Source organism: Thunnus thynnus, chromosome 24 (genome assembly GCF_963924715.1).
Source record: "Thunnus thynnus chromosome 24, fThuThy2.1, whole genome shotgun sequence".
NCBI lineage: Eukaryota > Metazoa > Chordata > Actinopteri > Scombriformes > Scombridae > Thunnus > Thunnus thynnus.
Genome location: NC_089540.1, coordinates 18,272,811 through 18,300,339, shown reverse-complemented (window position 1 = coordinate 18,300,339; position 27,529 = coordinate 18,272,811). Strand labels below are relative to the sequence as shown.

At 41.4% G+C, this 27,529-nt stretch overlaps 2 protein-coding genes across 5 annotated transcripts in view; one reads left to right on the top strand and one right to left on the bottom strand.

The window, feature by feature from the left end:
• Positions 1-265: 265 nt before the first annotated feature.
• desmb (desmin b) lies at positions 266-11,513 on the top strand. Its single transcript, XM_067582678.1, has 9 exons — positions 266-900; positions 5,560-5,620; positions 6,321-6,416; positions 7,535-7,696; positions 8,093-8,218; positions 8,315-8,535; positions 9,054-9,097; positions 9,414-9,502; positions 11,208-11,513. Exons 1-9 carry the CDS (start codon positions 323-325, stop codon positions 11,247-11,249), a joined length of 1,419 nt encoding a protein of 472 aa, XP_067438779.1. The 5' UTR covers positions 266-322; the 3' UTR covers positions 11,250-11,513.
• Positions 11,514-11,745: 232 nt separating this feature from the next.
• The window catches only part of tmem198ab (transmembrane protein 198ab), a 28,860-nt gene continuing 13,076 nt past the window's right edge, over positions 11,746-27,529 (bottom strand). For 2 of the 4 annotated variants that reach the window (XM_067582685.1, XM_067582687.1), the window contains 4 exons: positions 18,118-18,440; positions 16,735-17,316; positions 16,253-16,455; positions 11,746-16,018 (listed from right to left, as the gene is read on the bottom strand). In XM_067582685.1, coding sequence (XP_067438786.1) covers positions 15,866-16,018; positions 16,253-16,455; positions 16,735-17,316; positions 18,118-18,277 — 1,098 coding nt within the window. In that variant the 5' untranslated portion in view covers positions 18,278-18,440 and the 3' untranslated portion in view covers positions 11,746-15,865. Of the gene's footprint in view, positions 16,019-16,252; positions 16,456-16,734; positions 17,317-18,117; positions 18,441-19,637; positions 19,796-27,529 lie in introns of those variants that run through there. The other 2 variants (XM_067582684.1, XM_067582686.1) reach the window with 2 other exon arrangements.

Sequence of the window (27,529 nt, the reverse complement as noted above, 5' to 3'; positions counted from 1 at the left end):
GAAGCTGATGATGAAGAAGGAGAAATGAAGAGGATGAAAGGGGTTTTTTGTGTCAGAGAAAAAGGGGGAATAGAAAGATAAAAGAGAGGGAAGTAATAAAGTGGTGAAGAAGGAGAGGAAGGGATAAAGGGCAGATGACAAAAAGAAAATAGAAGAGGGAGACAAACAGAGACGTCGAGACATACATGGAGAGCAGTTCACAGGGAGGGAGGGGTGGGTAAAAAAGCGAGGGAGGGGTAACTACAAATAGCCAGGGGCAGTTGCTTCTTCTTCAGTGCTCCTCTCTGCTGCAGCCCTCATCAGGCTTTCTGTCTCCTCCATCATGGCCTCCTACAGCTCCTCCGCCCAAAGCACCTCCTCCTACCGCCGTACCTTTGGTCAGGGCACCTATGCCTCACCCACCCTCAACCGCTCGCTGCTGGGCCACATTGGCGGTGGCGGCGGCGGCCACTCCAGCTCCAGGGTCTACGAGATGACCCGGACCAGCGCGGTGCCGTCCTACCGGGTGTCCTCCAGCTACTACGGCAAGCCAATTTCAGCCTCACGAGTGTCTATGGGGCGCACGTATGCCGGCATGGGCGAGACGCTGGACTTCAGCCTGGCCGACGCCCTCAACCAGGAGTTCCTGACCACGAGGACCAACGAGAAGGCCGAGCTGCAGCACCTGAACGACCGCTTCGCCAGCTACATCGAGAAGGTGCGCTTCCTGGAGCAGCAGAACCAGGCGCTGACGGTGGAGGTGGAGCGTCTGCGCGGCCGCGAGCCGACACGCATCGCCGACATGTACGAGGAGGAGATGAGTGAGCTGAGGAGGCAGGTGGAAATCCTGACCAATCAGAGGTCGCGCATAGAGGTGGAGCGGGACAACCTGGTCGACGACCTCGACAAAATCAAACAAAGGTGGGAGGAGCAATATGGTGTGTGTGTGTTTCTTTAAGAGGGGTTTAAGTGTGTTTGTGTCTATATAGGACGTTTCTGTGTGTGTGTGCATAAATGTATGTGTGTGAATTGAGAAGGAGTCGGTGTGTGCGTGTGTGTGCATGTGTGTGTGCAAAAATGACAGAAAAGTAGAAAAAAAGGGCGAAAAATTAAACGAAACCGCTGACTTTAAGTAAAATCGACATTGAAAGCCAACAGGACGATGCGGTTAAACGGTGCTGACAAAGTGTGAATCAGTCAAGCACAGCAAGAAATATCTGGATGATTCACACCGACCACATGAAAGCGAGGGAACGTGTGGATGGAGTGATGCATGAATGGAGGGATGAGATGATACACAGACATCGTGTGTGTGTGTGTGAGTGTGTGTGTAATATCATGTCTGCTCAATTTAACCAGCCGTGTGGGAGATAAGTGTGTCTCAGCTGGCAGAGTTATCTGTTGTTTGTTGTGGTTACAGGAGGTATTTTTAAACGCTGATACATGGTGTTAAAGGGCCATTACAAGTGTTTTTACTGGTTTTTGGCCATTTTACAGATCACATATTTACGTCGCAGCTTATGATTTTGCCTGATTCAGTGTTTGAAGGCTCACATGTCCTTTTTGCTAAGAATCTTTACACATAAATAAAAGTTTAGGACCATTTTTAAAACTTTTACATAGACAATCATGAGTATTATCAGTTTTTAAGTAATCAGTTGTCATAAAACTCATCTCAGCATCTCATCAAATACACGTCTAACTCTTTCATTTGTATTTTGAGTCTGCCAGATCAATATGTTAATATTATATGTACATAACAAAAATGTTCCTTATGTTTAAAAGGGTATAACAACATCATAGAAGAGTGAAAATGTATTTAAAGACCTTAGAGCTGCAACGATTAGTCAATAAATTGATTAGTTGACTGACAGAAAATTAATCGGCATCTATTTTGATCCTCATTTCAAGTCATTTTTCAAGAAAAACTCTTTTATTCCAGCTGCTCAAATGTGAATATTTTCTTGTTTGAGGACGTCACCTCGGGCTTGTGATCACCATTTTCTGACATTTTATCGACTAAATGACTAATCGACTAAAGGAGGAAAATAACGGAAATAATCGTCAGTTGCAGCCCAACTTCTTTATCCATAGCTGTTGTGTCAAATGTCAAAAACCACTACTACGAACTACCACTACTATTATTTATACTATTTTTTAAAATTTATTTAGCCTTTATTTAACCAGGTTTGTCCCACTGAGATCAAAGATCTCTTTTACAACAGAGACGTGGCCGAGAATAGCAGCAACACAGATTTTCAACAATAAATAAACATAAAAGCACATAGATTTGAGTAACATTAAAATGATCAGATAAAACATTTCAACACAGACAATCTGGACTCAACAGATTTCACCATAGTTTTAAAATAAATCGTTCAGGATTACAGTCTGTAGATTGTTGTAGGTGCAGAAAACCCTAAAGCTTTCTTTCCCAGCTCAGTTCAGACTTTGGGAACAACAAATTGTCCTGAGAACAGAGATCATAATTCCCATATTTCAAGTTTAAAAGAGAAGATAAGTAAGTAGGAATTAAGCCAAGAATGGCTTTGTAAATAAAAACATACCAATGACTCATGCAGTGCACATTAAGTAGGCCAATTCACTTTTAAGTACAATGTTGAATAAGAGATCCACAGTTTGTAATGAATCTCAGAGCTCCATGATACAAGTTATCCAGCATGTGAAGACACTGAGCAGACGCATTCATGAACAACACATCACTGTAATCAATGACAGGTGAAAAGGTAGACTCCACTAATTTCACACAAAAAGAAAAGCAAGACTTGTTTCTGTACTGAAATCCTCATAAAAGCTTCAGTTTTTTGTAACATACTGGATATGTACCTTAAAAGATAAGTGGTCATCAGTTAAAAACCCTACAGTAGGTACTTAAAAGTAGATACTGACTCAATTTGTTGACCATTTCTGGTAACAATTTTATCAGAAAATGCTAATCTTACTCATCTAATCTTAAGCAAAAGCTTTGTTTTTTCTGCATTCAGAACAAGTTGCAGTTGACAAAGCTGTTCTTGAACTCTATCAAATGAAGTTTCAGCAGGAGTGGATGTAAAGCAGTAAATGACAGAGTCATCAGCGTAGAAATGAAAGGCTGATTTTAAAATAATCTGTCCAAGGAAATTTATTTGTATGGTAAATAACAGTTCGCCTGGAACTGAACCTTGTGAGACTCCCTTGTGGACTTGCAGTACCTCTGAGGTAGCACCCTCTAACTGAACAGCCTGAGTTGTGTCTGTGAGATAGTTAGAAATCTGCAATCCACCCAACTGCATGTTCAGAAAAACCAATAGCTGTGAGACGTCCAATTAAAGTAATGTGATCAACGGTCTCAACGGCCTTAGAGAGGTCTATAAAAAGAGAAAGACAGCACAGCTTGTTATCTAAGGCCTCAGTTATATCATTTATGACCTTCATGGCAGCAGTAATGGTACTATGGTTTTTGCTGACTGAAATGTAGATAATATAGAGTCGCCTCCTTCCAAGAGGGGAATAACAAAGTCAGCTTTTCAGTCCTCTGGGTTTTTATTTATTGACAAGGTAAGTGTCATGGAAATTTAAAGGATAGATTCACAGAGAGCAAGATGTGCATCTCCCAGTTTGCTAGGCTGAAAGAGATACTGTATGAAGTTCAGTAATCATATTTGTATATACAAGCGTGCGTCACAGAACATCCCGTATTCATCATCCTGACAGGTGTCTTTTAATTAATGCACAATGTTCCATCTATTCATTCAGAGCCTAATCTATCTTTCTTCTTCAGGGGGTTTCCTTCTCTGCCTCGGTCTGCTGAGAAGTAACAGTCGAAGGCCGAATCCCAGAGCTCGCTTTTATTAACTTATCCACACCTGTCGGGAACCGGCGGTTAAACATGTTCACACGAGAAGCAGAGAAGACAGACTATCATATTGTGCACTTAGCCGTAAGACGGTATAACATAATCTTAAGACAATAAACATAAGAGCATAAGCTTCCATTTCAGGACATTTAAAGACAGGCTCTAAGTTATCTGGACCAGCTGGTTTTCTAGGACTCAGTTCTTTTAGAGCTCTAATGACCTCTGTTGTGGTAAAAAAGGGTGAAGTTAAAGACCTGAACATTGCCAGTGGCCCTGTCGTTAACTGGAGATACTCTCAGTGTTCAACAAGACACCAGAGGAAATAAAATACTACTGTGAATACTTCTACTACTACTCTACATAATTACAATTAAGTTTGATCAGATTAATGCAAGAAAACAAACATAAAGTAGATGTAAAAGAATAATTAAAACACGTTCCTCAAAACTAAAAGTGCCGAGAGCCTCGAATGAAAATTAGCATTAAAAATAGACGCGTGATTATAAAAGACATTTTCCAAGGCTTACACCAGTCTGGATCTATAAATATTAACATGCGTGCCGTAGAATAAATTTAGACCTGACAATGAGCCTCAATGTGGACCAGGCACATGATAAGCTCTGATTCCTGCATCATCCTGCTGAAGTGCCTCTGAGCCAAAACACTGTGAACCCCCCAAAACTGCTTCATCCGTCAGCTGAGTCTCTGTTTTTAATCCGATATACTCTCTGTGTTGTTTAACTATGAAACTGATAAATGACGGACAACTGACGTGTGCGTGTTGCTACCCGAGTCTGACCAAAGTTAGAGCTCATCACACACACACACACACACACACATCGTGTTTACACTGTGCTCTTCTATAAAAGGAGAGGAAAGAGCTCATACATATCTGAAGGATCTCTCCTAATGATCTGTCCTTTCTCTTTCTCTCGCCGCTGTTTACATTTTAAGTGCCAGTTTTGCGAGGATGCAGAGAGGAGAGAGTGCTACTGCAACTCAAAGCAGATATAAAATAGTCGCTGGAAGATCCAAGAGAGATTTAACTTAGAATAAAATAAAAATAGAGCTTTTATCTGAGGTTTTATCTCCTGTTATTGCTGCAGGGAGTCGATCCAATCTGGTTCTTTAACATTAAAACATACTTTGAATTTTCTGCCTCTTTCTCTTTGCAGGAACATCAATGTTATTCTCTTTTGCATATTTGTTTATATGTTTCTTTAGCAAAATCATTTCCTAAACACATCTCACTTCAGATGAAGCAAACATGTAAATTACCTATAAATGGTAACCAGGTGCTGTAGCTGCCGCTGAGGACGATGATGTCATGTCCTTCATCTTCTTACGGGAATTTAGGGGGTTTTAGCAACAGCAGGGATCTAACATCATGCAGTTAAAAACTTAATTTTTGGACTAATTCTGGTATATCTACATCTGACTACTTATAATTAATAGATTCTGGCAGAATGGAAAAGGCTTAGAAGTTTCCTGGATTCATTTGGTACTAATGAGGAAAACAGAGGATGTTAGGATATTTTATTAGGAAGTGTTATGAGCAGTTATTGATTAAGAACTGGTTCATTTAAATACAATTTGCAGTGTTTTTGGTGTGTGGTGGGGACAGAGGGAACAGCTCACAGCCTAAAATCCTCACTAAAGCTTTGATGTTGATCAGTGAACTAACATGTAAATGAATCTAATCTCGTTGTCCGTCTGTCCGTCAGACTCCAGGAGGAGATTATTCAGAGAGAGGAAGCAGAGAACAACCTGGCTGCTTTCAGAGCGGTGAGTCCTGCACGCCTCACTGATCCTACTGTATGTACAAGTACTCCAGTCAAACACATACAGAGAAGTTCTTCATCTGACTTTCTCTACGATGTAAGACGTCGTTTTTATTCCAGTTATTATGAGAATACATGCGAAACATGTTCAAGCTTGATATGATGAGCACATTAGATGGTGACAGGTTGGGATTTGTTGGGTTCATTGGAATTTTCACTCAGTTTATTATTAAGTTGGACATTAATGAATAAAATTATGGTTTTATAAAACCTTAATCTAATTGAATCTGAATCTTTTCTGGTCCCTTATTGGAGCTACTGAGATTTAGAGAGTTTCAACAAAAATAATCTCCTCTTTTGGTCCTTTTAATTGATGTTCTGGAGCTTTTGATCTTATGGCCCGATCTTCCTCAGTAAATGGAGTTTTCCCAGTTGTCATGTTTCCAGTTGTCCTTAAAGTACTCTTAAAGGACTTCTCATCCATGTCAGTGGCTTAAAAGTGAAGTTTCAAAGTTAATTCTTGTCCTTCAAACATCCAGAATGAACTTTAAACCTTTAAAGTTGAGATGTTATTGACCTTTGGAAATAAAGATTTCACATTCTCAGAACTTCATGAAAAGTTTGATATTGGACTTAAACTGCTCATTAAACACCTTTAACACAGTAGTGGATCAAACTCTTTGTTCTACTTTTAACCTCTGCAGGATGTGGACGCTGCCACTCTGGCCCGTCTGGACCTGGAGAGACGCATCGAGACGCTGCAGGAGGAGATCGCCTTCCTGAAGAAGATCCATGAAGAGGTTCTCTCCTCTTTTTTATTTGTCATTGCGACTGCTGTGAAAAATTGGCTTCTTCTCTGACACCTATCAGACTTTATTTACAGATTATTTACCCATGATGTGATATTTTCATAGTTTATAATATACGAATCATGAAAACTTTAAAAATCTATCACATCTGTTTAAAGATGAAGAAATCTTTCTATTTTGTCTGAATGCAGTTGGTCTGTCTGTCTGTAAGCGTCTGTTGTTGCATCTGTGTGTGTGTGTGTGTGTGTGTGTGTGTGTGTGTGTGTGTGTGTGTGAGATGACAAACGAGAGGATCGGGGAAGTATACAGTTTCACGCACAAACACACAAACAAAGCTTGTAATGTTGGCAGCAGGCCTGAGCAGTGCTGCAGCAGAGCGCTGAAATCTCCCACAGCAGATGTACGGCTAAAATTACTCTGCGTACCAGCAGTTGACGTGAACCGTCTCTGAACAGCAGAGGCTTGTGAGCTTAGATGTGTGTGTGTGTGTGTGTGTGTGTGTGTGTGTGTAGCCCTGAGAATAATAAACACCATCCACTTTTTTAGCTTTTCCAAAAATACAAAACAACACATAAGTAACACTTTCTGTAACTACTGCAACATGATGCCAACGTCACCTGGTTGCTGCAGCATTAGCAGCTAATTGCTACGTGATCACTACTGGTTTTAAGTGATAATAGGTGATCAATACTTTGACTTCCTTTAAGTGTAAAATAGCTGCTTTCTCTCTGGCTATAACTAAATTAAAAATCAGGTTTGTTTACACATTTTAACACCTGAACTGGTAGATTTGTTGTAAATTAGGGCAGAAAGTGAAGCAAAATTGTGTAATTTGCACAAATTTGACTGCTGGAGGTAAAAGTTTTATCATTTTCAACACATCTTCACCTCAGTGTCTTCACATTAATTGCATTTGTATGCATTAGCGATGTCTAAAATTCTCTTTTCTTCCTGTCTGAATATAACTTTATAGATACTCGTAACACCAGAAGATTGCAGAGTGAAATTTCTTGCAGTTACCTGAAGTTTTTAGGATGTTTCTAGCGATCTCATAGGGAATTATCAATGTAATCTGACCTTCCTCCTCCTCTTCCTCCTCCCTCCTGCAGGAGATCCGCGAGCTGCAGGCCCAGATGCAGGAGTCTCAGGTCCAGATCCAGATGGATATGTCCAAACCGGACCTGACGGCGGCGCTGCGAGACATCAGAGCTCAGTACGAGGGCATCGCCGCCAAGAACATTTCCGAGGCTGAGGACTGGTACAAGTCCAAGGTGAGAGAGAGATTATCGTCGGTCGCTGCTGGTTTATTTCACTGATCTTTCTCAGAAGTTGTTAATACTGATCGGCTCTTTGAAAGCACATCTGTGAGCTGAAATGCAGTTTTACAGTTAAGTCAAACATGGACATAATATATTTAAATCTGACCATTAGAGCAGGAAATTAAGATACTGAGAAACATTTACCAACCAGAACTTGAACCTGTATTTAGAGGGCTTAGTACAGCTTAGTATTATGAGGTATTATTACATTATTACATAGTTAAAAATTAATTAATGAGACGTGAAAAAAGTCTAAATTAATGCGAATTTGACTGTGTCGTTTTAGTAGTACTGGGGTAGCAGTAGTAGTGGTAACACTATCTGACCTTTGACCTTTTGTCCCTGCAGGTGTCTGACCTGAACCAGGCTGTGAGTAAGAACAACGAGGCTCTGAAGCAGGCCCGGCAGGAGACCATGGAGTTCAGACACCAGATCCAAGCCTACACCTGTGAGATCGACTCGCTCAAAGGCACCGTACGTCTCGCACACACTCACACTTCTTCTCTCCTCCGTCCTCTCTGAGCTCCGTTTGACTCCAGCTTTGTTGTCTCCTCTTCCAACAAATCCCAGAACGAGTCTCTGATGAGGCAGATGAGGGACATGGAGGATCGTCACGGCCGCGAGGCCAGCGGCTTCCAGGACACCATCGCCCGGCTGGAGACGGAAATCGCCAACATGAAGGACGAGATGGCGCGTCACCTCCGCGAATACCAGGACCTGCTCAACGTAAAGATGGCGCTGGACGTGGAGATCGCCACCTACAGGAAGCTGCTGGAAGGAGAGGAGAGCAGGTGACGCTGCACGCGGTGGTTTTTAAATATATTACAACCAGTTTTTTATGGTTTCTGCAGCAGATTAAATGCTATTTCAAATGTAAGCAGCTGCTGGTTAAATCCTCTAATAGTAATTTAATCATTTGTGAAGCCAGAAAAAAGCTTCATCATCTTTAGACCAAATGGGATTTCACTCTTATTTGTTTCTAGAAAATTAATGCTGAACTGAAAGTAAACAGATGGACTAATTTCACTGTTGACTAGATTCATTTGTAATTGTCTTTTCTTCCCTTTTATGTCACAAAACAATATTAACTGACTGAAGAAGGGAAGAAAAACTGTGCAGAGTTTTTTTTAATTGGAGAAGTTCTGTTAGTAAAGGATAAAAAGTGTGTAGGTGAGACTTTAAAGGACAGAAACAGAGAATCCAAATGAAGATAACTTGATTACAGAGATTCACTGATATTAAACAGTAGATTAATAATATGCATCATGTTTTCAACACTCATAACTCGTCTGTTTTTGTGTCTTTGCAGGATTGCCTTGCCTGTGCATAGCTACTCCACCGTGAGCTTCCGAGGTACGAACATGCACGCTGTTACCTGAACACACCACTAGAGGACTGCGCTTACAACCCACAATGCAGTTCACCTTCATATGGAGTTCTGAACACCAGACTTAAGATGCATCATTGTTTAAATGTCATTATTAACACATTATGAGTGTATCAGAGGCAGAAGATGATGTAAAAAGCGTAAATAATAGTAATTTTCTCATAATCTGCTTACTGGATAATAACTCAAAACGGAAAAAACAGTCTTAAGAGATTATTAACCTACTTTCGTTCATCTTTATATGAATAATATGTTTCATTCTGTCATGTTGTGTCGGTGCAGAGACGAGCCCCGAGCACCAGCAGCGCTCCTCTGAGATGCATTCAAAGAAAACCGTCCTCATCAAGACCATCGAGACCCGCGACGGAGAGGTACAACACACACACACACACACACACACACACACACACACACACACACACAAAGCCTTCAACATCACAACTGCAGGACATTTATCTCAAGTGTCCTTTTAGTTTAACATTTTCCTTTTTGTTCAAATGATGCAACTATGACAAAAAAAAAGTCTCAGAATAAGTGAATTCGGGAGCATCTTTGCAGCTTTGTTGGTTAAAATTCATCTCATGAACTTCCTGTTTCTCTTCGTTATAATTAAAACGAAGCAAAAACGCCCCAGAAAACAACTTTAGGTAGTAAAATCTGTGAAGTCTATGAAAGAAAGAGAGAAATATAAAGAAAAACAGATTTTCTCAGCTGCTGCGGATCAACAGACGACATTTTAAACCTCTTAGTTCTTCACATATCGACTAGTTTAATCTCCCTCGTTTCTAACCCTGGACTAATGGGTTTACGTCTATATTGATCAGTATTCAGACTGGGTCACTTTTACTTAATTCTGCCCTAAATAGCCAAAGAATCAACTGACACAGAAACAAACTGTCCCACTAAATGTAGTCTATTAAGCGGAGGTGGATAAAAGCTCTCTGTAGCTGCTATACGTACAATTCTAGCTGATTTTAAACCTTAAACATGACCTTTAACCTGAGCTTTTGACATCATTTATCAGCTGTGAGGTCTTTTTTTTTTTAAAACAGAAATATTCAAAATCTTTCCAAGTAAACACACCAACACACACAAGCAGCGACTAGTTCATCCAGAGATCCAAACATCCCGAGTGGAAACACGCTCCACCCGCAGCCTCATCTGGGGGGAAAAACACACGTCGCAGGCAGGTTGTGACTAGTCACAGTTGCTTCGTGTTACTTTTGTTTTTACATCTCAATCTTCCTGTGCAGCCTTGTCGACCGTGTTGAAGGATGGCGTGCGGCTGTTTTCGGGTTGAAAACATTTTTTCCACCTCTTGAAATAACAAAACCCTGTCAGAGTATAAAAACACACTGCGGAACATCTTATCAACACGTTCGTCTGTATCTGAGTCCCTGTTTGATTAAAACGAGAGACAAAATATGGCAGTGCAGTGAGATTATTTTAACAAGAAGGAATAAGACAGATGTTGCACTGAGAATAATAAGAAAAACTATATTTTAAACGTGCAGTGAGGAAAATACTTGAAAATAATCTATATTCTTACTGCACTGGCTGATTTCTTTCCTTTTTTTTTGCAACTACGTGTTTAAATTATTCCTCAAACTATGTTTTTGCCCCTATTGTAATCTCCTTCCAACCCTACATATATATAACTGACACATTTTAATATCTAGCTCACTGTTAGATCTCTGTACTGATCTAAACACCACAAGTCACAAATATAACCGACAAGAAGGAACATCAAAGAAAAATTAAAGCGACAAGAAGAAAAATTAGAAATCAATAACATCTTATAATCCCTTCTTAGTTTATCCTCGAGCTACATGATCTTGAAAGATCATCTGTGCGGCTACAAAACATATAATTACCAGAGCACGTCTGCAGCTATAAATGTAAAAAAGCTGCAATAAATTACAAGACTTAGTTACAGATAAAAATACTTCAACAGTCCAGAAATGCGAGGATGCCTGCTGGCTGTTTATTGACAGCTCTGACTTGCAAATAAACAAACATTTATTCATGTAAATAACCCATCTGTTGACTCCTGACCGTCGTGTTTCTGCCCTGCAGGTTGTCAGCGAGTCAACGCAGCACCAGCAAGACATCATGTAACAATCTGCAGAAGAAGAAGAAGAAGAAGAAGAAGAAGAAGAAACGATCTGTCCATCCTTCCTCTGAGCTGGATAGATGAGGAATAAAAGAAACAAACAAAAAAAAAGATGCACAAATAAAACTAAGCCTAAAGACTTTACAAACTCCTCGTTATGGCCTGTACTGTTCTTGTTTGTGAATTTAAAGGAGGGAACTTTATCCGGGTTTATTTATCTCTGCTTACTGATGTCTTCCAGCTGAATACAACATACATGTACGTCGCAATGGCTGCAAAACATAATCTCCATCTCATCATTTACTGTCTATAACTGAATCCTGAAGACTCTATTTAATTTACAGATGTCTTAATAAGAGAAATCAAGAGAATCTGCGTCTTAAAACAAGACAGAATAAAGTTGCTGCACTAGAATCAAGAAAAAATACCCTGAAATAAGTTTAAGGACTCAGTTGCAGATATAAAAATGACTTGATAAGATGGAGATTTTTGCACCGGATCACCAAAAATACAGCATTTATCCAAGAGGGACCTTTAAATAGGATATTCCAGTGCTGCACACAGTTCCTGCTCTGCAATTTTAAAGTTAAATGTCACAGAAAATTTGCTCTTTCATTCAAACCGAGCAAATCCTCCTGCTTTTACCACAAGACCGTGAAAAGGGCAGAAATATGGATTCTTCTTCTGGTTTCTCTTGCAGCAGCTTTTGTCCTGTTTCCTCAAGGTCGTTGTTTTGTCTAGTCAGTAGCGTTAGGAGAGCGAGGAGAACTATATGTGCGTGCATTTACGCTTATCGAACAAAAAAGGGGACGCAGAGAGGACAGATAAAAAAAAAATGGAGGCGATGGAGGAGGAGATTACGAGGTGTCTGGAGATGAAGAGAGAGAGATAGGAGGAGAGAGGTTGTGTGATGTAGAAAATACTAAGAAAGAGAAGGAGAGATGGAGGAGAGGGGGGGGGGGCAGCGATAATCCCTTGTGACTTTCAAATATTTGCTAATAAAAGTTAAGTGGATTACAAGTTAAAGCTGACTGACTTCTGTATGTTCTTGTGTCAAAGGACGACTCGCACACATTGATTGTATACAGGCCCATAGGAACACATGCTTTAATAATCATAGTTCAATATTTTTTTTTTCTTTTTTTAAAAGCATAGAGTTACTGGCCTACAAGTGATGAGATTGCACTCTCCTTTTACAGAACGGCTTGAGAAATAAATAAAAATCAGCAAATAAATACATCCGACTGGAAAAAGAAACATGTCTCAATTAAATTAGATTTCTAAGAAATGCAACAGAAATAGTTCAAATAAAACGGTAAAAATAACAAAAAGAAAAAGTTAGTTAAGTGCTGTGTTTTATGTACAAATTTCACATCGATGCACATGGAGGAGGAGGAGGAGGAGGAGGAGGTGGGGGGTGTTTGGTGGGAGCCAAAGCGAAGCCAACGTGGCGGGGCAGATCATATGGGGGAGGGGGGGGGACGGGGACGGGACGGAGGGGTGAGATCATGCATTTCTGTTTCCAAAAAGGACGAATCAAAACGTACCATACATTCCCCCTTTTGCTTGCTGTTCCTTTATAAAAATAAAATAAAATAAAAGGTAAAGACTATTCACATTTTCACTGTTGACAAAAATGTTATGTTTGTCCCAAAATGAAGAAAATCAATGCACATGATGGAAGGAGTCTAAGTACAAGTTGGTTTGGCCGCTAGTCCGCTTTTCTCATTCAAACTCTCTGAGCCTTAATTACACTGACATCTCAGCCTGGTTCTGTTTATTAAAGGTGCTTTTGATGAGTCACATTTCAACCTCGCTAAGTAATTATCATGATGATTATTATACCCTAAACGTAGAGAAGAAAAACAGGCTTCTCCGCTGTATTTTTAAACAGCTTTTTGAACCAGTAGTCGGCAGTTAATCTGCTGCATTGCTTTACGGCGCAAAACAGAGAGAGGGCGCTGTTCTGCCACAGCAAATAGAGTTTAAGACTTGAGTTTCTCAGACTGGCAGGTGGTGAAACAACTGATTCTCTTCTTGAAATTTTAACAAATAAGTCAGATTTTGTCAGAAGATCTGCTGCGTTGCTTTTGCTGCTCTGCCAGCGCTAACAGAGCTAAAGCTAACGCTAAAGCTTACGCTAAAGCTAGTAAGTGTCTCAATGATTTCTCAGTTGATGTGAGAGGAGTGAAACATCATCCCAAACTCAAGAACGAAAGAAGAAAGATATTTGCACTACTTCACTCTCCACTTGCACAACGTAGTGTGACGTTTATCTGCTTTACGAACTTAACATATATTTACTTCCAGTCAACCTGCTGTCAACTCTACAGTAACGTTTCCTTCGCCTCCACCTCACAGTTACTTCACTTTTCACAGTTAATTTTGTCCATATTGTTAATAGTATTTAGCGCTTTTTGAATGTAGTGTTTTTAGCATTTTGGTATCACCTCAGTGTCTTTAAATAGCAAAGTTAGCCAGTCAGCTAGCCTAGCTGGATACTAAAATGTAGAAAAGCACCATTAAATTTATGAGGAGGGCCGTCAGCTCTACGGACTTTTGCTCAGTCCCTCTTTGCTCTTCATCGGTTGATTTCTCCTCTGTGAGCTTTTCATTCCTTTCCAGCTGATGCTGAGCTAAGGGCAAAGTGGGAAGATATATAGCTGGAAACATTACAATTTAAACCCTTTATCCAGCAATGAGGTCGGAGATTTACTTGCTTGCTTTCGCAAGATGGTATACGTCAGTCACTTTTGGTTTTAGCAGCTTTTCCAAGCACCAAGTGTTAAAAAACAAGCAGCGACCCAACGTTAAAGCTGTGAAAATCAGCGTTGGTGTTACACTGAGTGACTAGCTAACATCGCTAACGGTTACCTAAGACACTGAAGTGATTAGCAAAATGATCAAAAATACTAAAAAAACTATATACAAAAACAAACTGTAAATACTATTAATATGTAAAAAAATTAACTGTGAAAAGTGAAGTAACTGTGAGGTGGAGGTGAAGGTAACGTTACTGTAGCGTTGACAGCAGGTTGACCGGAAGCAAACAAGACGATCAGTTCATAAAAGTTCGGATATACGTCACACTACATTGTGCAAGTGGAGAATTACACTGTTAGGTTTACACAAACAGAGAAGATGACTGACCTGTCTACTGCATTTTTAAAACTTAGAACCACCAGGAAAGATTTCAGCTAAAAATCTGCTGCGTTGCTTTACAGCACAAAAAAGGAAGACGGCGTTCTTCTGCCAGAGCAAAAGGAGCTTTAGCTTGTAAGTTTCTCTCAATGTTAGATGGTTGAAGGAGAGAAAAACATCCCAAACTCATCTGATTTTAAAAGGAAAACTTCAGCATTTTGGGAAAAATGAGATAAATTATTAATTTTAGCTACAGAATAAATATATTACTACTACTCTGCTTAGCAGCGTGAATAATCTCTTGGAGTAATCTCGTGAATGAAATTCAGGGATTGAGATTTCCAGCACTCAGAAATCCTCAAGATCTTTTTACATATGTGTCTGTTGGGTGAAATATCTCATGAGGTGCCAGTGTAAATATGGCTTTCTCGCTGTCGACTGAAAGCAAATCCCCCTCATACATCCAGGCATCTGTGAAGACGACAAGCCAACAAGTCGACTCCGAAATTTTACCCTGTTCGTCAAGTCTCCTTCTGTGATCACATTTAATGCAAAAACAAGCCATTCTTCGGAGATCTGTCAGTAACCCCCCTCCTGTTGCTGAATGGTGCAGTCCGAGGAGGGGCAAGGCACCTGTTAAAGCAGAATCCCCCCGGCCTTCGAAGAGCAGTTTGATGCTTGAAGAGGTGTATAGTCCAGCACCATGGGTGACGAAGGATTTCCCCACCTTTAAAAAGGACGTTAAAGACGTCTCTCCCCATTTCAAGAAGGGTTTTTGTAGTCCAGATGGCACAGAAAGCAAATAACGGACCCCGGTTTGCATTTAAGGGCCCTTACTTCCCTTCAGAGATGATCTTCGTTGGGTTTTTGGAGGCCTAATGAGGGAAGAGATGCTGCTTTTGCAGTTGAAAAACTAAAGCAAGCTGAACTTGGGTGATTTCTTTATACAATGTCTGTGTTAGATCCTGCTGCGGCAGGTTTGTACTGAAACTCTGATCCCTGATCTGGTTTGACTTGAGACGGTGACATACAGGCCCGGGGCCCGGTACGGCAGGCTGCTTCAGGTTTCCATGTCAACCCTTAAGATTGTAGCTGCGGTGTGTGTTTTGTGTAAGTGCATGCATGCATCTGTGCGTTTGTATCGACTGAAAGACAAGTGAAAAAAGGTCAAAACAGACCTCTGCACCATACTGACGGCTCCCATGAGGAGAACAGAGCCTCAGAGTCAAAGATTAAATTAGTAAAGGGTTAAACATGTTTTGCATTTTGGGTAAATCCAGCCCTACAAACATACTGTACAGGGGTGTGGCTAAACCCAGATTGTGTGTATTTAAACCCAGTATCTTTGCACCAGTGGTGGTTGTTGTTTTTGTAGCACAGGCGTGATGACACCCAGGTGGGTAAGTGATTGTAGAGTCATGTATCTCCCTGTTTAGTGGTGTGTTCAGGCTTCTGGGAGAAGGAGGAAGAGGAGGAGTGGTCAGACCCGTAGCGAAGGTCCTGCAGCGCCAGTGAGGGGCGTCGTGGAGCCGCAGTCGTAGCCCACATCCACGACGGCGTGAGGTCCGCCGACCAGCCGGGCCGGGAAGGGCTGAGCCTGCACCTGCCGCTCTCTGAAGCTCTGGATGTAGCTCTGATAGAAAGAAAGTTACGAGTGAATGACAACTTATAATATGAAACAATCTACAGCAAAGAAAATGGAAAAGAATGAATCCAATTACAAGAAACCTGATGCCAAAAAAAGAAGGAAAACATGTCAAAAGAAAATAGTTTCTTTCTCCCCCTTTTTAAAGTCTTAGTGGAAGCTTAAACAGAAAAAAACACGGATAAAGATGACAACAAACACGGCATCAGCAAGGCTCCTCACCGGTGAAAGGACATCTGTGTCGTAGCGGCGGATGGGGTTGGGTTTGCGGCGGTAGGCGGGCTCCTGGTGCAGTTGCTTGGCCTGGTGCTGATGGTGGGAGGAGGAGCCGTGCTGCTGCTTCTTCTTCTTCTTATTGCGATAGCGGTCGTCCCGCTGTCGAATCCGCATCACCTGCATCCTCCTCTGCTGCCGGCTGATGATCACTGGGGGAGGGAGGTGGTTCAGTCAGTGGAACCGTTAACATCTAAAGATAATCTGAACTTTAATGAACACAGACGACCATCGGATGGTTTCGCTGCTTCTTACCAACTCGAGGAGCCCAGAGGAACTCCTTCACAGCAGGTTCATGAAATACACACACAGCTAAGTGATTTTTAAACCATAAAAAGCAGCAAACAAGAAATACTAATAGTCACCGTCTATGTCATCATACTGGGATGAACAATCAATTGGTTTAAGAGACATTAACTAGCAGTCCTCACCCTTGGTATGGGAGTATCCCTCAGCGGTCACCTTCCATTGGACTATGACACCCAGCAGGGTGAGGGCGGGCCACACCCCGAGCACCACCCACGTCAGCCAGCACACCGGCTTGGCAGGCGCCGCTTTCATCCGCTCATACATGTACAGCACCAGGGCGAAGAGCTCCACAAAGTAGTCCAACGCCACAGTGATGACCGCCGCCCCAAACACCGCCGTGGACAGCGTGGTAAAGAGGCGCTGCCACTGCAGGGTGAGCACGGCAAAGAGCATGCCTAGGCCAAGCAGCACGCCCAGGGGCACCCAGACGGAGCGCGGCGGGCTGTCGGAAAGCTCCTCCATGCCTACCAAGGTGGCCACGGCCACCAGCAGGCCCAGCAGCAGGCCCACCATGAAGAGGCCCACGCTGCGAACCAGCATGGTGACCAGGCCGCAGAGCGTGCCGATGCCCAGGCCGATGCCCACCGAGGCCTCCACGCTCAGCTGGGTGTCCAGCACGCGCTCCTTGTAGCAGAGCATGAAGATGACGACGGAGCCGAACATCAGGCCGGTCAGGAACATCACCGCCTTGAAGCAGCGGTAACCTGCAGGGAGAGGAAGACATGTCATCATCAATGAGGGCTTACAAGCATTTTGCACTTCTGTCCACACCTGCAAACACTGACGTCACAACACGTCTTATCTTATGCATAACCTTAAATCCAGTGCAGGTTTGAAAGATTCATATCATATCATGGGAACTGAGTTGAGACCAGAACACTACTGTAGTTTAGTCTACAACCTCCAGTGACCTCCAGTGACCCCAACTGACAGCCAGCAGAAATTGTAACCATGGAGAAAATAGTCCAAACTTAAGGTAAGACCTCAAGTTTCTGTTATTTCAATAAGCATCTTATCTGGACATTTACAATCCAACATGTGGAGTGAAACAGTTGCTACATTTTGTCATTCTCTGATGGTGGCGGCTGCTACTGATTATAATCTGGACAGTCTGCTTTTGTCGTTGGTGCTCACTGACTATATTTCCTGTTAGGACAAAGTGTGACAGATGAACCTCTTGAGATCATTTGTGGGAAGTTTAAAAAGGTTACAATGAATACTGCGGTGTCTGAGAAAGTGGACAGAACAGATAAACAACCGTTGGCTCCAGAAACAGGTGGAGTCTTGATCTGCCATCATTTTAAATTGAAACAGACACATCTATTACAGTTATTATGGTAGCAAGCACTTCTATTTATTCTTCTGTTTATCTCCTGTCCAATATGCAACTGAAGTAAAAACTTATAGGTCAAAACAGATCCTCCTCCTCCATCCGTGATCAGCTGAACAATAGAGAAATCAGGAATATTCTCCGGTTTGGAAGAGAGCTGAGTTTTCCGACTCACCGAAGAAGCAGTAAATGATGCCGAAGAGGCAGCACATGGAGCAGACGACGGAGGGAACCACCTTATAGCGGCCGCTGGAGTCCTCGCAGCTGTCCAGCCGCTCGGGGCTCAGCTCCTGGTTGGACTGGGCCAGCAGCAGCGTCTCCAGGGTGGTCGTCATGGCGAACAGGAGGAGAGTAAAAGAGAGAAAAGAGAAGGATGGAAGAAAGAGGGAGGAGGCTGAGGGGGGGGGGGGGAGGGGAGAGATGGAGGATGAGAGGTGATCAGGTGGGAGGCGAGGGACAGGGGAGGCTACGGAGCAGCGCCCAGCCGCATGGTTTCACCTGTAGATAGAGAGAGAAAACGGAGATATAGAGGAAGAAATATCACTTTTTGTGTTTGATATGTATGAACAGAAGCAAACTGTGTGGTCTAAAGAGAGAACTACTCTGGTTGCTAAAATCAATAAGTCGTAATGTCAATCCTAGGAATAAAATCTGATGTTATTCGGTTCACATAACGTTTCAAAACGACTATTTGGTGAATTATACCACCATCATGCCTTAAAAAGTACTTATTGTGATCAAAATACGTCAGGTGGTGCATTCAATGTCCCTCCGACATCCAGGACTTCAGAATCAGGCATCAACAACAACCTTTATAGCACAAGAAACAACTTTATTCACATGATTAATGATTGATTTGGCAGTTTTGTCAAGTGCATGTGATTTGAATGTTATAGACTAAACCATGAAAAACCTCCAGCGTGTGACACCATGCCAACAGCCGATAAAGTGGCTTTCAAATCTGCAGCAACATAAAATAGATCGCATGTCCACACAGTGAGTTTGGCATCCCCCCCCTCTGACGACGGAAACAGCAGATAATAATAGCTCAGATAACAGCGGGGTGTTCAAGCCGGGCGGACGAGGCCAATCAAAGCCTCTCGCTCTCTCTCCCTCTCTCGTTTGATCGGGAGGCATTTAAAAAAGGGGAACAAGAAGTGACGTCCTCCAGGCCACAAAGCAAACACATTCCTCTAATGGCTCCTTTCCCAGTTAGTCAATATCCCATCAATCACTCTGACGTTCACGCTCTTACTCTAACCTGAAAATTAAATATCTAACAGGTGTCTTAAAGTGGGGATTCCTTACAGTCCTCCTTTGTTATGTGTTATTATATTACAGTTAGAGCGGTTTTAGCTCCTGTCGCAGCCTTTCTTAAAACCTCAAGTGTCTTTTTCCTAACAATGCCACCTTCCTTTCCTTTGTTTCCTTCCCTGCAGCTTCATCTGTATTCTACAGTCTTGCTTTTATCTCCAGTATGAGCTGCATGGTAAACGTACAGCACTTATACAGCGCTTTGCTAGTCTTATCCAAAGTGCTCGACAACACATGCCAACATTCACCTGTACATACATGCAGGATGCAGGGTGCTAACCTGCTCTTACTATACAAGCACGTTATTCATATATTTGCCTTGACTTCCTTCTTCCTCTTCTTCTTCGTGCTTGTTTACACCTGTCAGCAGCTACCTCTCACCTGGTTTCCTGCTGTCTTCATCCTTTCAGTCTCGTTTCCTCCCCTGTGCTTCTGTCTAGCACTCAGCACACCCAACACGCTACAAACAAAAGGTTTTACAAGAAGTAGTTTGATAACACTATGATTGAGATAAATGTGAAGCTACAGAGCACAATATCATGCAATCCACTCACGGCTCTTTTCATCGACCGTGGAAGGTTTTCTAGGTCTCGTCCGGGGGAGTTTTATCCTGATATTCATGAGCTCCTCATCCTTTCCACACTTTTCCTGTCTCCAGTCTCTTCTGGTTAATTACTTCCCTGAGGGTCGAATCATGAAGGGGCGGATAATAATTTGCTTGTGTCACGCAGGAGGTTGAAACAGGTCCGGCTTGTTCGACGTTATCATACGGAGGTGGGCGAACGAAGCGATGACGTGTTGAGTTGTACAGTAAATCTTTATTATATCCAGCTGACCTCTGACCTCTCTGAGGATACCAAACAATCAATAAACGGGGGCAGAAACAGTCTTGTTGATTGAGTCGACCCTCAGAAAGAATCATTTCTATTTCCTGGTGGAGGCGAAGGTGATTGGATTTTCTCTTTGTCAATTTTCCAACTTTTCCCATTAAAATGTGCAAAAAAATATATTTTATTTTTGTATTTGTGTTTTCATTTTGAATTTCTGGCATCTAAATTCAAGCTACTTCATGTGCAAACTGGAAAAATGCATAAAAACTGAAAAAAATGAATTGAAACTGTGAAGTAATGACAGAAAAGTGTCGCCTGCCTTCATCGATGGCTGGAAACAAAACACAGCAGAAACTATGAGATGTAAGTTTAACAGGGTGAAGTTACTGTATGGCATCAAAAACGTGTCTCAGCATCTTTTTCTTGTTTTTTTTAAGCTACATTGACAATAGACGGTCAAATAAACAACCGTGCTGGAGACAAAATACTGTTTTTTTTGTCTTTTATGAAGCACTGCGTAAACTGAGAGTGTGTGTTTGGGACAATAATACAAACAGTCAATACACACATTCTGCTCAAACATATTCATACATTTTCATCCAAACATGTCATTAATAATCATCTTTTAGTGGAGGATTAGCAGGTTGCTGCCGATTGACCCTGCTGTATGTGTGTGTGTGTGTGTGTGTGTGTGTGTGTGTGTGTGTGTGTGTGTGTGCGTGTGTGTGTGTGTGTGTGTGTGTGTGTGTGTGTGTGTGTGGAGGCATTAAGCCATTTTGTACCGCAGATCAAAATGTGCAGTTATTATGTTTGCAGACGGATCATCCTCTGGAAAAAAAAAAAAAAAAAAAACCCACAGAGGAGTTTCTTCTTCTGCTGTCCAAATCAGCAGCAACAACAACAACAACAAAACCATTCACCTCACTCCCGCCCCTGCTTCCTGTCTGTTGCCATGACAACGGCGGGATGCTGACAGACAGGCCAGGCAGGCAGGCAGGCAGTCAGCCTTGGTCCGAAGCCCGACCAATGGAAGAGCGGCTTAAACTCCCATAGCAACAGCGTGAGAGCCAATCGGTGGCTCCGTGTGTTCCCTCTGAATGTGTCGGTATACGTCAGAGTGTGTGTGTGTGTGTGTGTGTGTGTGTGTGTGTGTGTGTGTGTGTGCGTGCGGTGGTTCTGCTCCTATAGCAACACTCCTCTCACATATAAATAACAGATTCAGGTGTTAATGTAAACACACACACACAGTCATCATCATCATCATCATCAATACGTTGCATTAACACGTCTGACGCACAGAATTAAACAAACTCTGCTTGTTTTTAACGACAAAATGATCAAATCCATTGATTATTTTTCTCTGAGTAAATTAATAATTTACTCTAAAGGTAATAATTCATTAGATGATCCAGAGATGACTGTTAATTGCTTATTTTGTCAGAAAAACTGCCAGAAAATCCTCAAAAATATTGACTTTATTAAGAAAACTATATGTGAGACATTATAACCAGCATGTCATACTTGATTTCACCCCTGAAGAAATATGAAAATTATACAAAAACATCATTTTAGAAGCTTCCTCTTAATTTTCTTGAATCAATTAAGAAGTAATAAATATTAGTTTGGTTCCAGACCAGGTCAAAGGTCAGATGTTTGTCTCTATTTTTCACATCTTCTGACATTACAATACAATTACAATTGACTACTGCAAAGCAAACATACTATGTGATATTGAGCTGAAGACAACTTTCATATTTCATAAAAATGTATTAATTTCTTCTTGGATTATTTTCCTTGAAACAAGGAGAAAAACTCGCTTATTGCTGGAATATTAATTAGCTCACAATGTTTCTCATTGTTTACAAGTTACACTATCCTCCAACACACCTGTCGCATATGCAGTTGTACGTTGTTGACGACAGAATCCATCATAAACAAACATGTTGAGAAGCACAGATGAGCTTGAACACTTAAATCTGCATTTTTCATCAAACAACATAACAAACATTAACGGCTCCTAAAAAAACTTTAGCTTTGGTGTCAACTGAGCTAAAAGTGTTTAATATGAACATGATGTCAGACTGAATAATTAACAGACATTCAGTCTGATTATTGCAATAAAACCCATAAAAAGTGACAGAATCTTAGAGAAACTGTGTGTCTGTCAGCCTTAAATAACATTCAGATCATCTGAACTCAGTGCAGAGAGCCTCTTTAGTCTCTTTGCCTTCCGTGTAATAAATGAAACGTCTTTTGTAACCTTTTATCTTTGAACAGCGAGCAGCAGCAGCAGCAGCAGATCGATCGGCTGCGTTCAGACACAATGAAAACTACAACCTTGTCTCTCCGCTGTCTGAACAAGGACAAAACCCTCAAAACACAACACGCTCCGCTTTAAAAGGGTTTAAGCGGTTTGTGGATCAGTCAATAGGACCCAGACACACTGACACAGATGTGCAGCCGTTTCCACTGCTGACATCATCACTCTGAACTCGGCGGCGGCGGCTGAACCGCAGACAAAGACTCTTCATGAATAAAGAAAAGTGAGACTATTAATACACAGAAAACACAGACTGAGAACCACATGCAGGCAGGTCTGACCTACATCATAAACTTTATACGACGTCTTTATTCGCTGCTTTTCTCTTTATCCAGATACAGTAAATGTTTCAGTTCATGTCAGTAAATTAGGAAAAGTCAACTTGTGTCATTGTTTCTGTGGAGGAGGAAGGAGGGAAAAGGATGATGTGTTCAAGTGCTTTCAGGAAGCTCTGACATTCCAGATTTGACAGCCAGGTGCTGAACGGTGATGCGTTCATGACAAATGTGGGTAGATTTTCTGTTTGATTATCGGCCACACTGGCGAGTAAACGTTTGTACCAACATACTCATGTAATAAAATATCTGGCGTGATGCCTCAGAGGGAATTACTCATGTTTGTCCCTATACATGTGTTTTCTACATGCGTCTAAACAGCGCCGTGAAATTGTAGGAGAGCTCGAGACGGTTTGAGGTGAAGTTGCTGCTGGTCTGCTGCTTAAATAGCTATTATGTGGTGATATTATGGAAGTATACTTGACACAAAAAGGCGATTTATTATATTTGGCTGGTAAAACATATGCTTGGCCGGTGGATTTTTTGGCAGGTGAGTCAAAAAGTTATGTTGTGTTTTCTAACAAAACGACGCTTTAACTGCAACTTCAGGGACACAAAACTAAGACGAACACACGTCTACAGCATGAAAACACCTCGTCCTGTCGTTTCCTCTGCCGCAGTTCAGCATCAAGGCGCCTCGTCAACAAACATCACCGTCCTTCGTCTCACCGCTGATGCGTGTTGAAGCTCTGGAGAAGCAGCTCGACTCTTCAGATTGACACATCCTGGCTTCTGTAGCTCGACTACGTCTACCGTACGTGCAGCTACCGCGTCCTGAGTGTTACACTGGTGATGCAAAGCAACTGTTATGATGCTCATTAACAGGAAAAGGCTGCTGATTCTCTCTATTTCTATTACTGTCGACAAATCTCATGTGCAGAGTCAAACCAACAACTGATCTACTTACAAGTACTGTTTGTTTACTCAAAGCCTTTTATACCTTATTCCTCTGTGCCGACTGAAAACATGATGCTGTTATTAATCTACAAACTAACGTGACCAAACTCTTCATGATGAAGGAAAATGATGTCATCCAGTGCAGTGATGTGACTCACTGATGTGTTTTTAATAGTTTCTGGACAGTAACGGAGGAATCAGATACATCAGGCTTTAGATACACACACAATACTTGTTAGTAGATCAGTTCATTGTTGGTTTGGATCAACAGATGAGATGTTGACAGTAAGAAAAATACAGAAAATCCTTTAAAACAACAGAAAACAACAGTTCAAGAACTGAGAGCTGACTTAGCTGCTAGCACACTGTGTCCAGAATACATATTAATGATCTACAGTAAACATATTGCTCATTACACTGTGCAGGTTTTCCAGTTAGTATTGAACAAATGAAGCCGACTACACGTCTCATACTGGATGGAAATGACTCATTGTGACGGTCACATCGTCCACGACAACCAACACATTTCAACCTTTTGTCCTTCTTCTGTTGATGAGATTCCCGCCAGCAGCAGTTCGCTACGATGCACATTGCATTGTGGGACACTACTGTCCACCTATACAACACATTCAAACATCGACTGGATTAAATATGCACAGTGAAGCAGTGATACTAGACGCTAGATACTCAAAACCTGCTTAGAATTAGTCATTAATATGGATTTGGGACACAGAATAAGATGCTACAGCGATGCTAGAAGGTTTTAGCAGCAGTAGATGAAACGCCAGCGGATGAAAGTTATTATAATTCATCCTCTGGGGAGCATGAACATGTGTAGCAACGTGTGTAGCAACACGTCTACTAGTTGTGGAGATATTTCAGTCTGCTGGACGACCGACTGACCGGCGCTGTCGTCACTTGTGGGGCTAAACTGGAAACAGTCCAGTAAAATATCACAACTTCACATCTGTACTCTCCATCTCTGTGATCGTGTCAAACAGGATTAAAAGGGATTTTATTTTCTGTTTCCGCTGCATAATATAAGCAGAGGAGGGAGCCGGGGATTCGTTTTGCATTCATGCATCGTTTCTCTGAGTCGTCTTTTTGTCTTTTTTCTAGTTTCTTGTCTCTTGATGTGAGATAATTTTCCTTAAACGCTCAGTGGTTTCTCTTCCTGTGCAGATAAAATAAATTCAGTCAGCTGTGCTCGGTGCACAGAGGGCTGTGCAGGTTTCATAACCCTGTGACTCATGAAAATCTGCTCATGATGCAGTTATTTTAAAATGTTCTAAATTCTGCTGTTTTTCTCACATTTTTCTCCAGATTCAGTTCTGCACAGTTAAAACTCCTGTCTTTGTTTATATCTATTTGTTTCCAAAAGCTAGATATGAGAAAATGTTTAATCTACAAATTCTAATTGTGTAAAAAACTAAAAGATTTTTGCATGTTTCCATATTTTAAGTCAGATTTTAAGATTTCAGCAGCGTGCGTGTGTGTTGAGCGACGTCCAGCTGTGTTAATCCCCCTCAGACGAGTCGGAGGATTCAGACGCTTCGACCTACAGCAGCGACGTTATCTGAATGAACTCGTCTGTTGTCCTGCTTCAGCCAATAAGAAGGCAGAAAAACCCCTGTGACCTCATCAGCTGGCGTCTGGTCGGCCATATGTTGGTTCAGGGTTCAGCTTTATTAGTTGTACTTGTATTAATCTGGTGTATCAAAGTGCTGCAACGTCAGAGAAAAAATTGCTTACTTGTACATTTAATCTGCTATTTTTGACTCGGATTAGTTGATTAATCGACACACGGATAGTTTTTCTTAATCTTCTATGATAGTCAACTGAAGCTTTTTGGGTTAAATATGTCAAGTCAGGGACTCTTCATCGTTTTCTACAATCCTTCAAACCTCAACCTCAACTTCTCCTCTAGTAGACGGAGCTGAAACGATGAGCTAATTAATCAAATATATTTAAAACAGCACAGATTCATGGATAATTAATTTGAGACTTTCTGCTTTTGTTCATCAACTGTTGTAGTTTTTACTCGGCTGTATTTATCTGACTGGTTACTTTTACACTACAAACATCAGATCATAGTGAAACATCATCTGTCTTCATCTCTGCTTCTTATGATCTACTGATCTAAAAACATGGAAATCACCAAACGACTTTTACTTAAAGTACATTTTACTGCTTCTTGTTAAAAAAAACAACTCCAGTGAAAGTTAAGTGTTACTAATTTTTCTCCTCGGGCCTTTTCTGACACAGTTTGGATGCTTTGAACTTCCCAGACTTTTAACATGGAAAAAGGGAATTTTCGAGGTGCAACTCAGCTGCCGTTAACAGAAGAAGAAGAAGAAACCTCCCAGTATGAACATGAAGACCATCTGCAGAACGCAACAAGTGCCTCAACAGATTTCACCGACACGAAAACGACAGCAGCGAACGACGACGCACTGCCGAGTGTGTCACAGTCGTGACTGACGCCAAAACCCGGGTGATGGTGAGTAACAGCCCAGCGAGGAGCGATATGACACAACTGAACACCAACACGACTGTTCCTGCACCTGCTGCTGCGTGAAGCTCCGTTCCTGCCAAAAAAATATGTTGATCCAACTTCCTGTAAGGAGCCTCGGAAGCAAAAACACTGAAGTGAACTTACTTGAAGTGTAAAATAAAACAGTCACGCAAACAACACCCGTACATGTTCGCTTGTGTAGAGCCAGCAGAAGCAAAGACATGATGACGCAGATGAAAACTCCATGAAGAAGAGTTTAGTTTTAGTGTCAGGTAGAAACTCTTTATCTCACATCAGCTAAACAAGGAAGGAAGAAGAAAGATGAAAATTAAAGATATGTTGAAAGGAGTCCAGACAGAAGAAAGAGAGGAAGAATGATAGATGATATCTGTAATATTTCACAATTTATCTCGTGTTATATATACAAATCTGACTCTGAAAAGTAAAAAGTGACTCCAGACATCAGATAAATGTCAAGCAAAGTCTCCCCAATACAAATGTGGTAAAACAAAAAAGCACTGAAGCACAGAACACGACTAAATGTGTTTTGCACTTGTGATTTTAAGGGTTATTCAAGGTGCAAAGTCATCAAATTAAATGTGAAACCTCTAAAAATCATTAAAATTAACAACCAAACTTATTTCTTAATAGATAATCCAAAGACACTGCATGACATCAATGAACCCCAAAACCTCAAGAACCCTAAAAATATTTAACTAAAAGCCTTCAAAGACACATTCAAAGTCATATTTTAGACCTAAAGACACTATGTTGAGTCCAGGTGAGATCATATACTTCCTCTCATTTTATCTGCAGCTTGTGGATAAAAACTCACAGGAAGACGAACGCGTCGAAAAGGAAGGAAAGAACGAGAGAGCCGGAGCCGAAATGAAGGAGAAGGGGAAGAAAAAAAGGAGAATAAAAGAGAGAAAAGAAGGCCAGTGGCCTTCCCACCATGTTGTTATGTAACTGCCTCATACTGCATTACTCACTGCACTTCAGCTGCTTTTCCAAAATCACTTTGCATTGGCAACGATTCCCTTGATTCAAAACAAGAAGAGCAGCACAAACCTCGAAAACATCTCTGATAAAAATACGCTCATAAAAACAGGAGGACTGTTCCTTTAGAGCCTGAGCTTACTGACAGATTATCAATAATGATTTTTATAAACTGATCGATTGTTCAGTCAATAAGGTGCCATAAATATTGACACATGGCCACAATAAGTTTCTAGAGCAAATGAAACCACAGCTGTTCCAGTCTGACTCTAAAATAACTGCTACAGGGAACTAAATGATAATAATAAAAAAATACAATTTACAATAAACATCTGATCTCAACTCAAAGCTTCACTGACACTTTATCTCACAACAAA

Bases quoted from the DNA above. Each gene is read 5' to 3' on its own strand.
- desmb (XM_067582678.1), top strand. From the start codon at position 323: ATGGCCTCCTACAGCTCCTCCGCCCAAAGCACCTCCTCCTACCGCCGT. The intron at 7,697-8,092 runs GTGAGAGAGAGA...TTGTCCCTGCAG, and splicing joins AGGACTGGTACAAGTCCAAG to GTGTCTGACCTGAACCAGGC. The intron at 8,219-8,314 runs GTACGTCTCGCA...AACAAATCCCAG, and splicing joins TCGACTCGCTCAAAGGCACC to AACGAGTCTCTGATGAGGCA.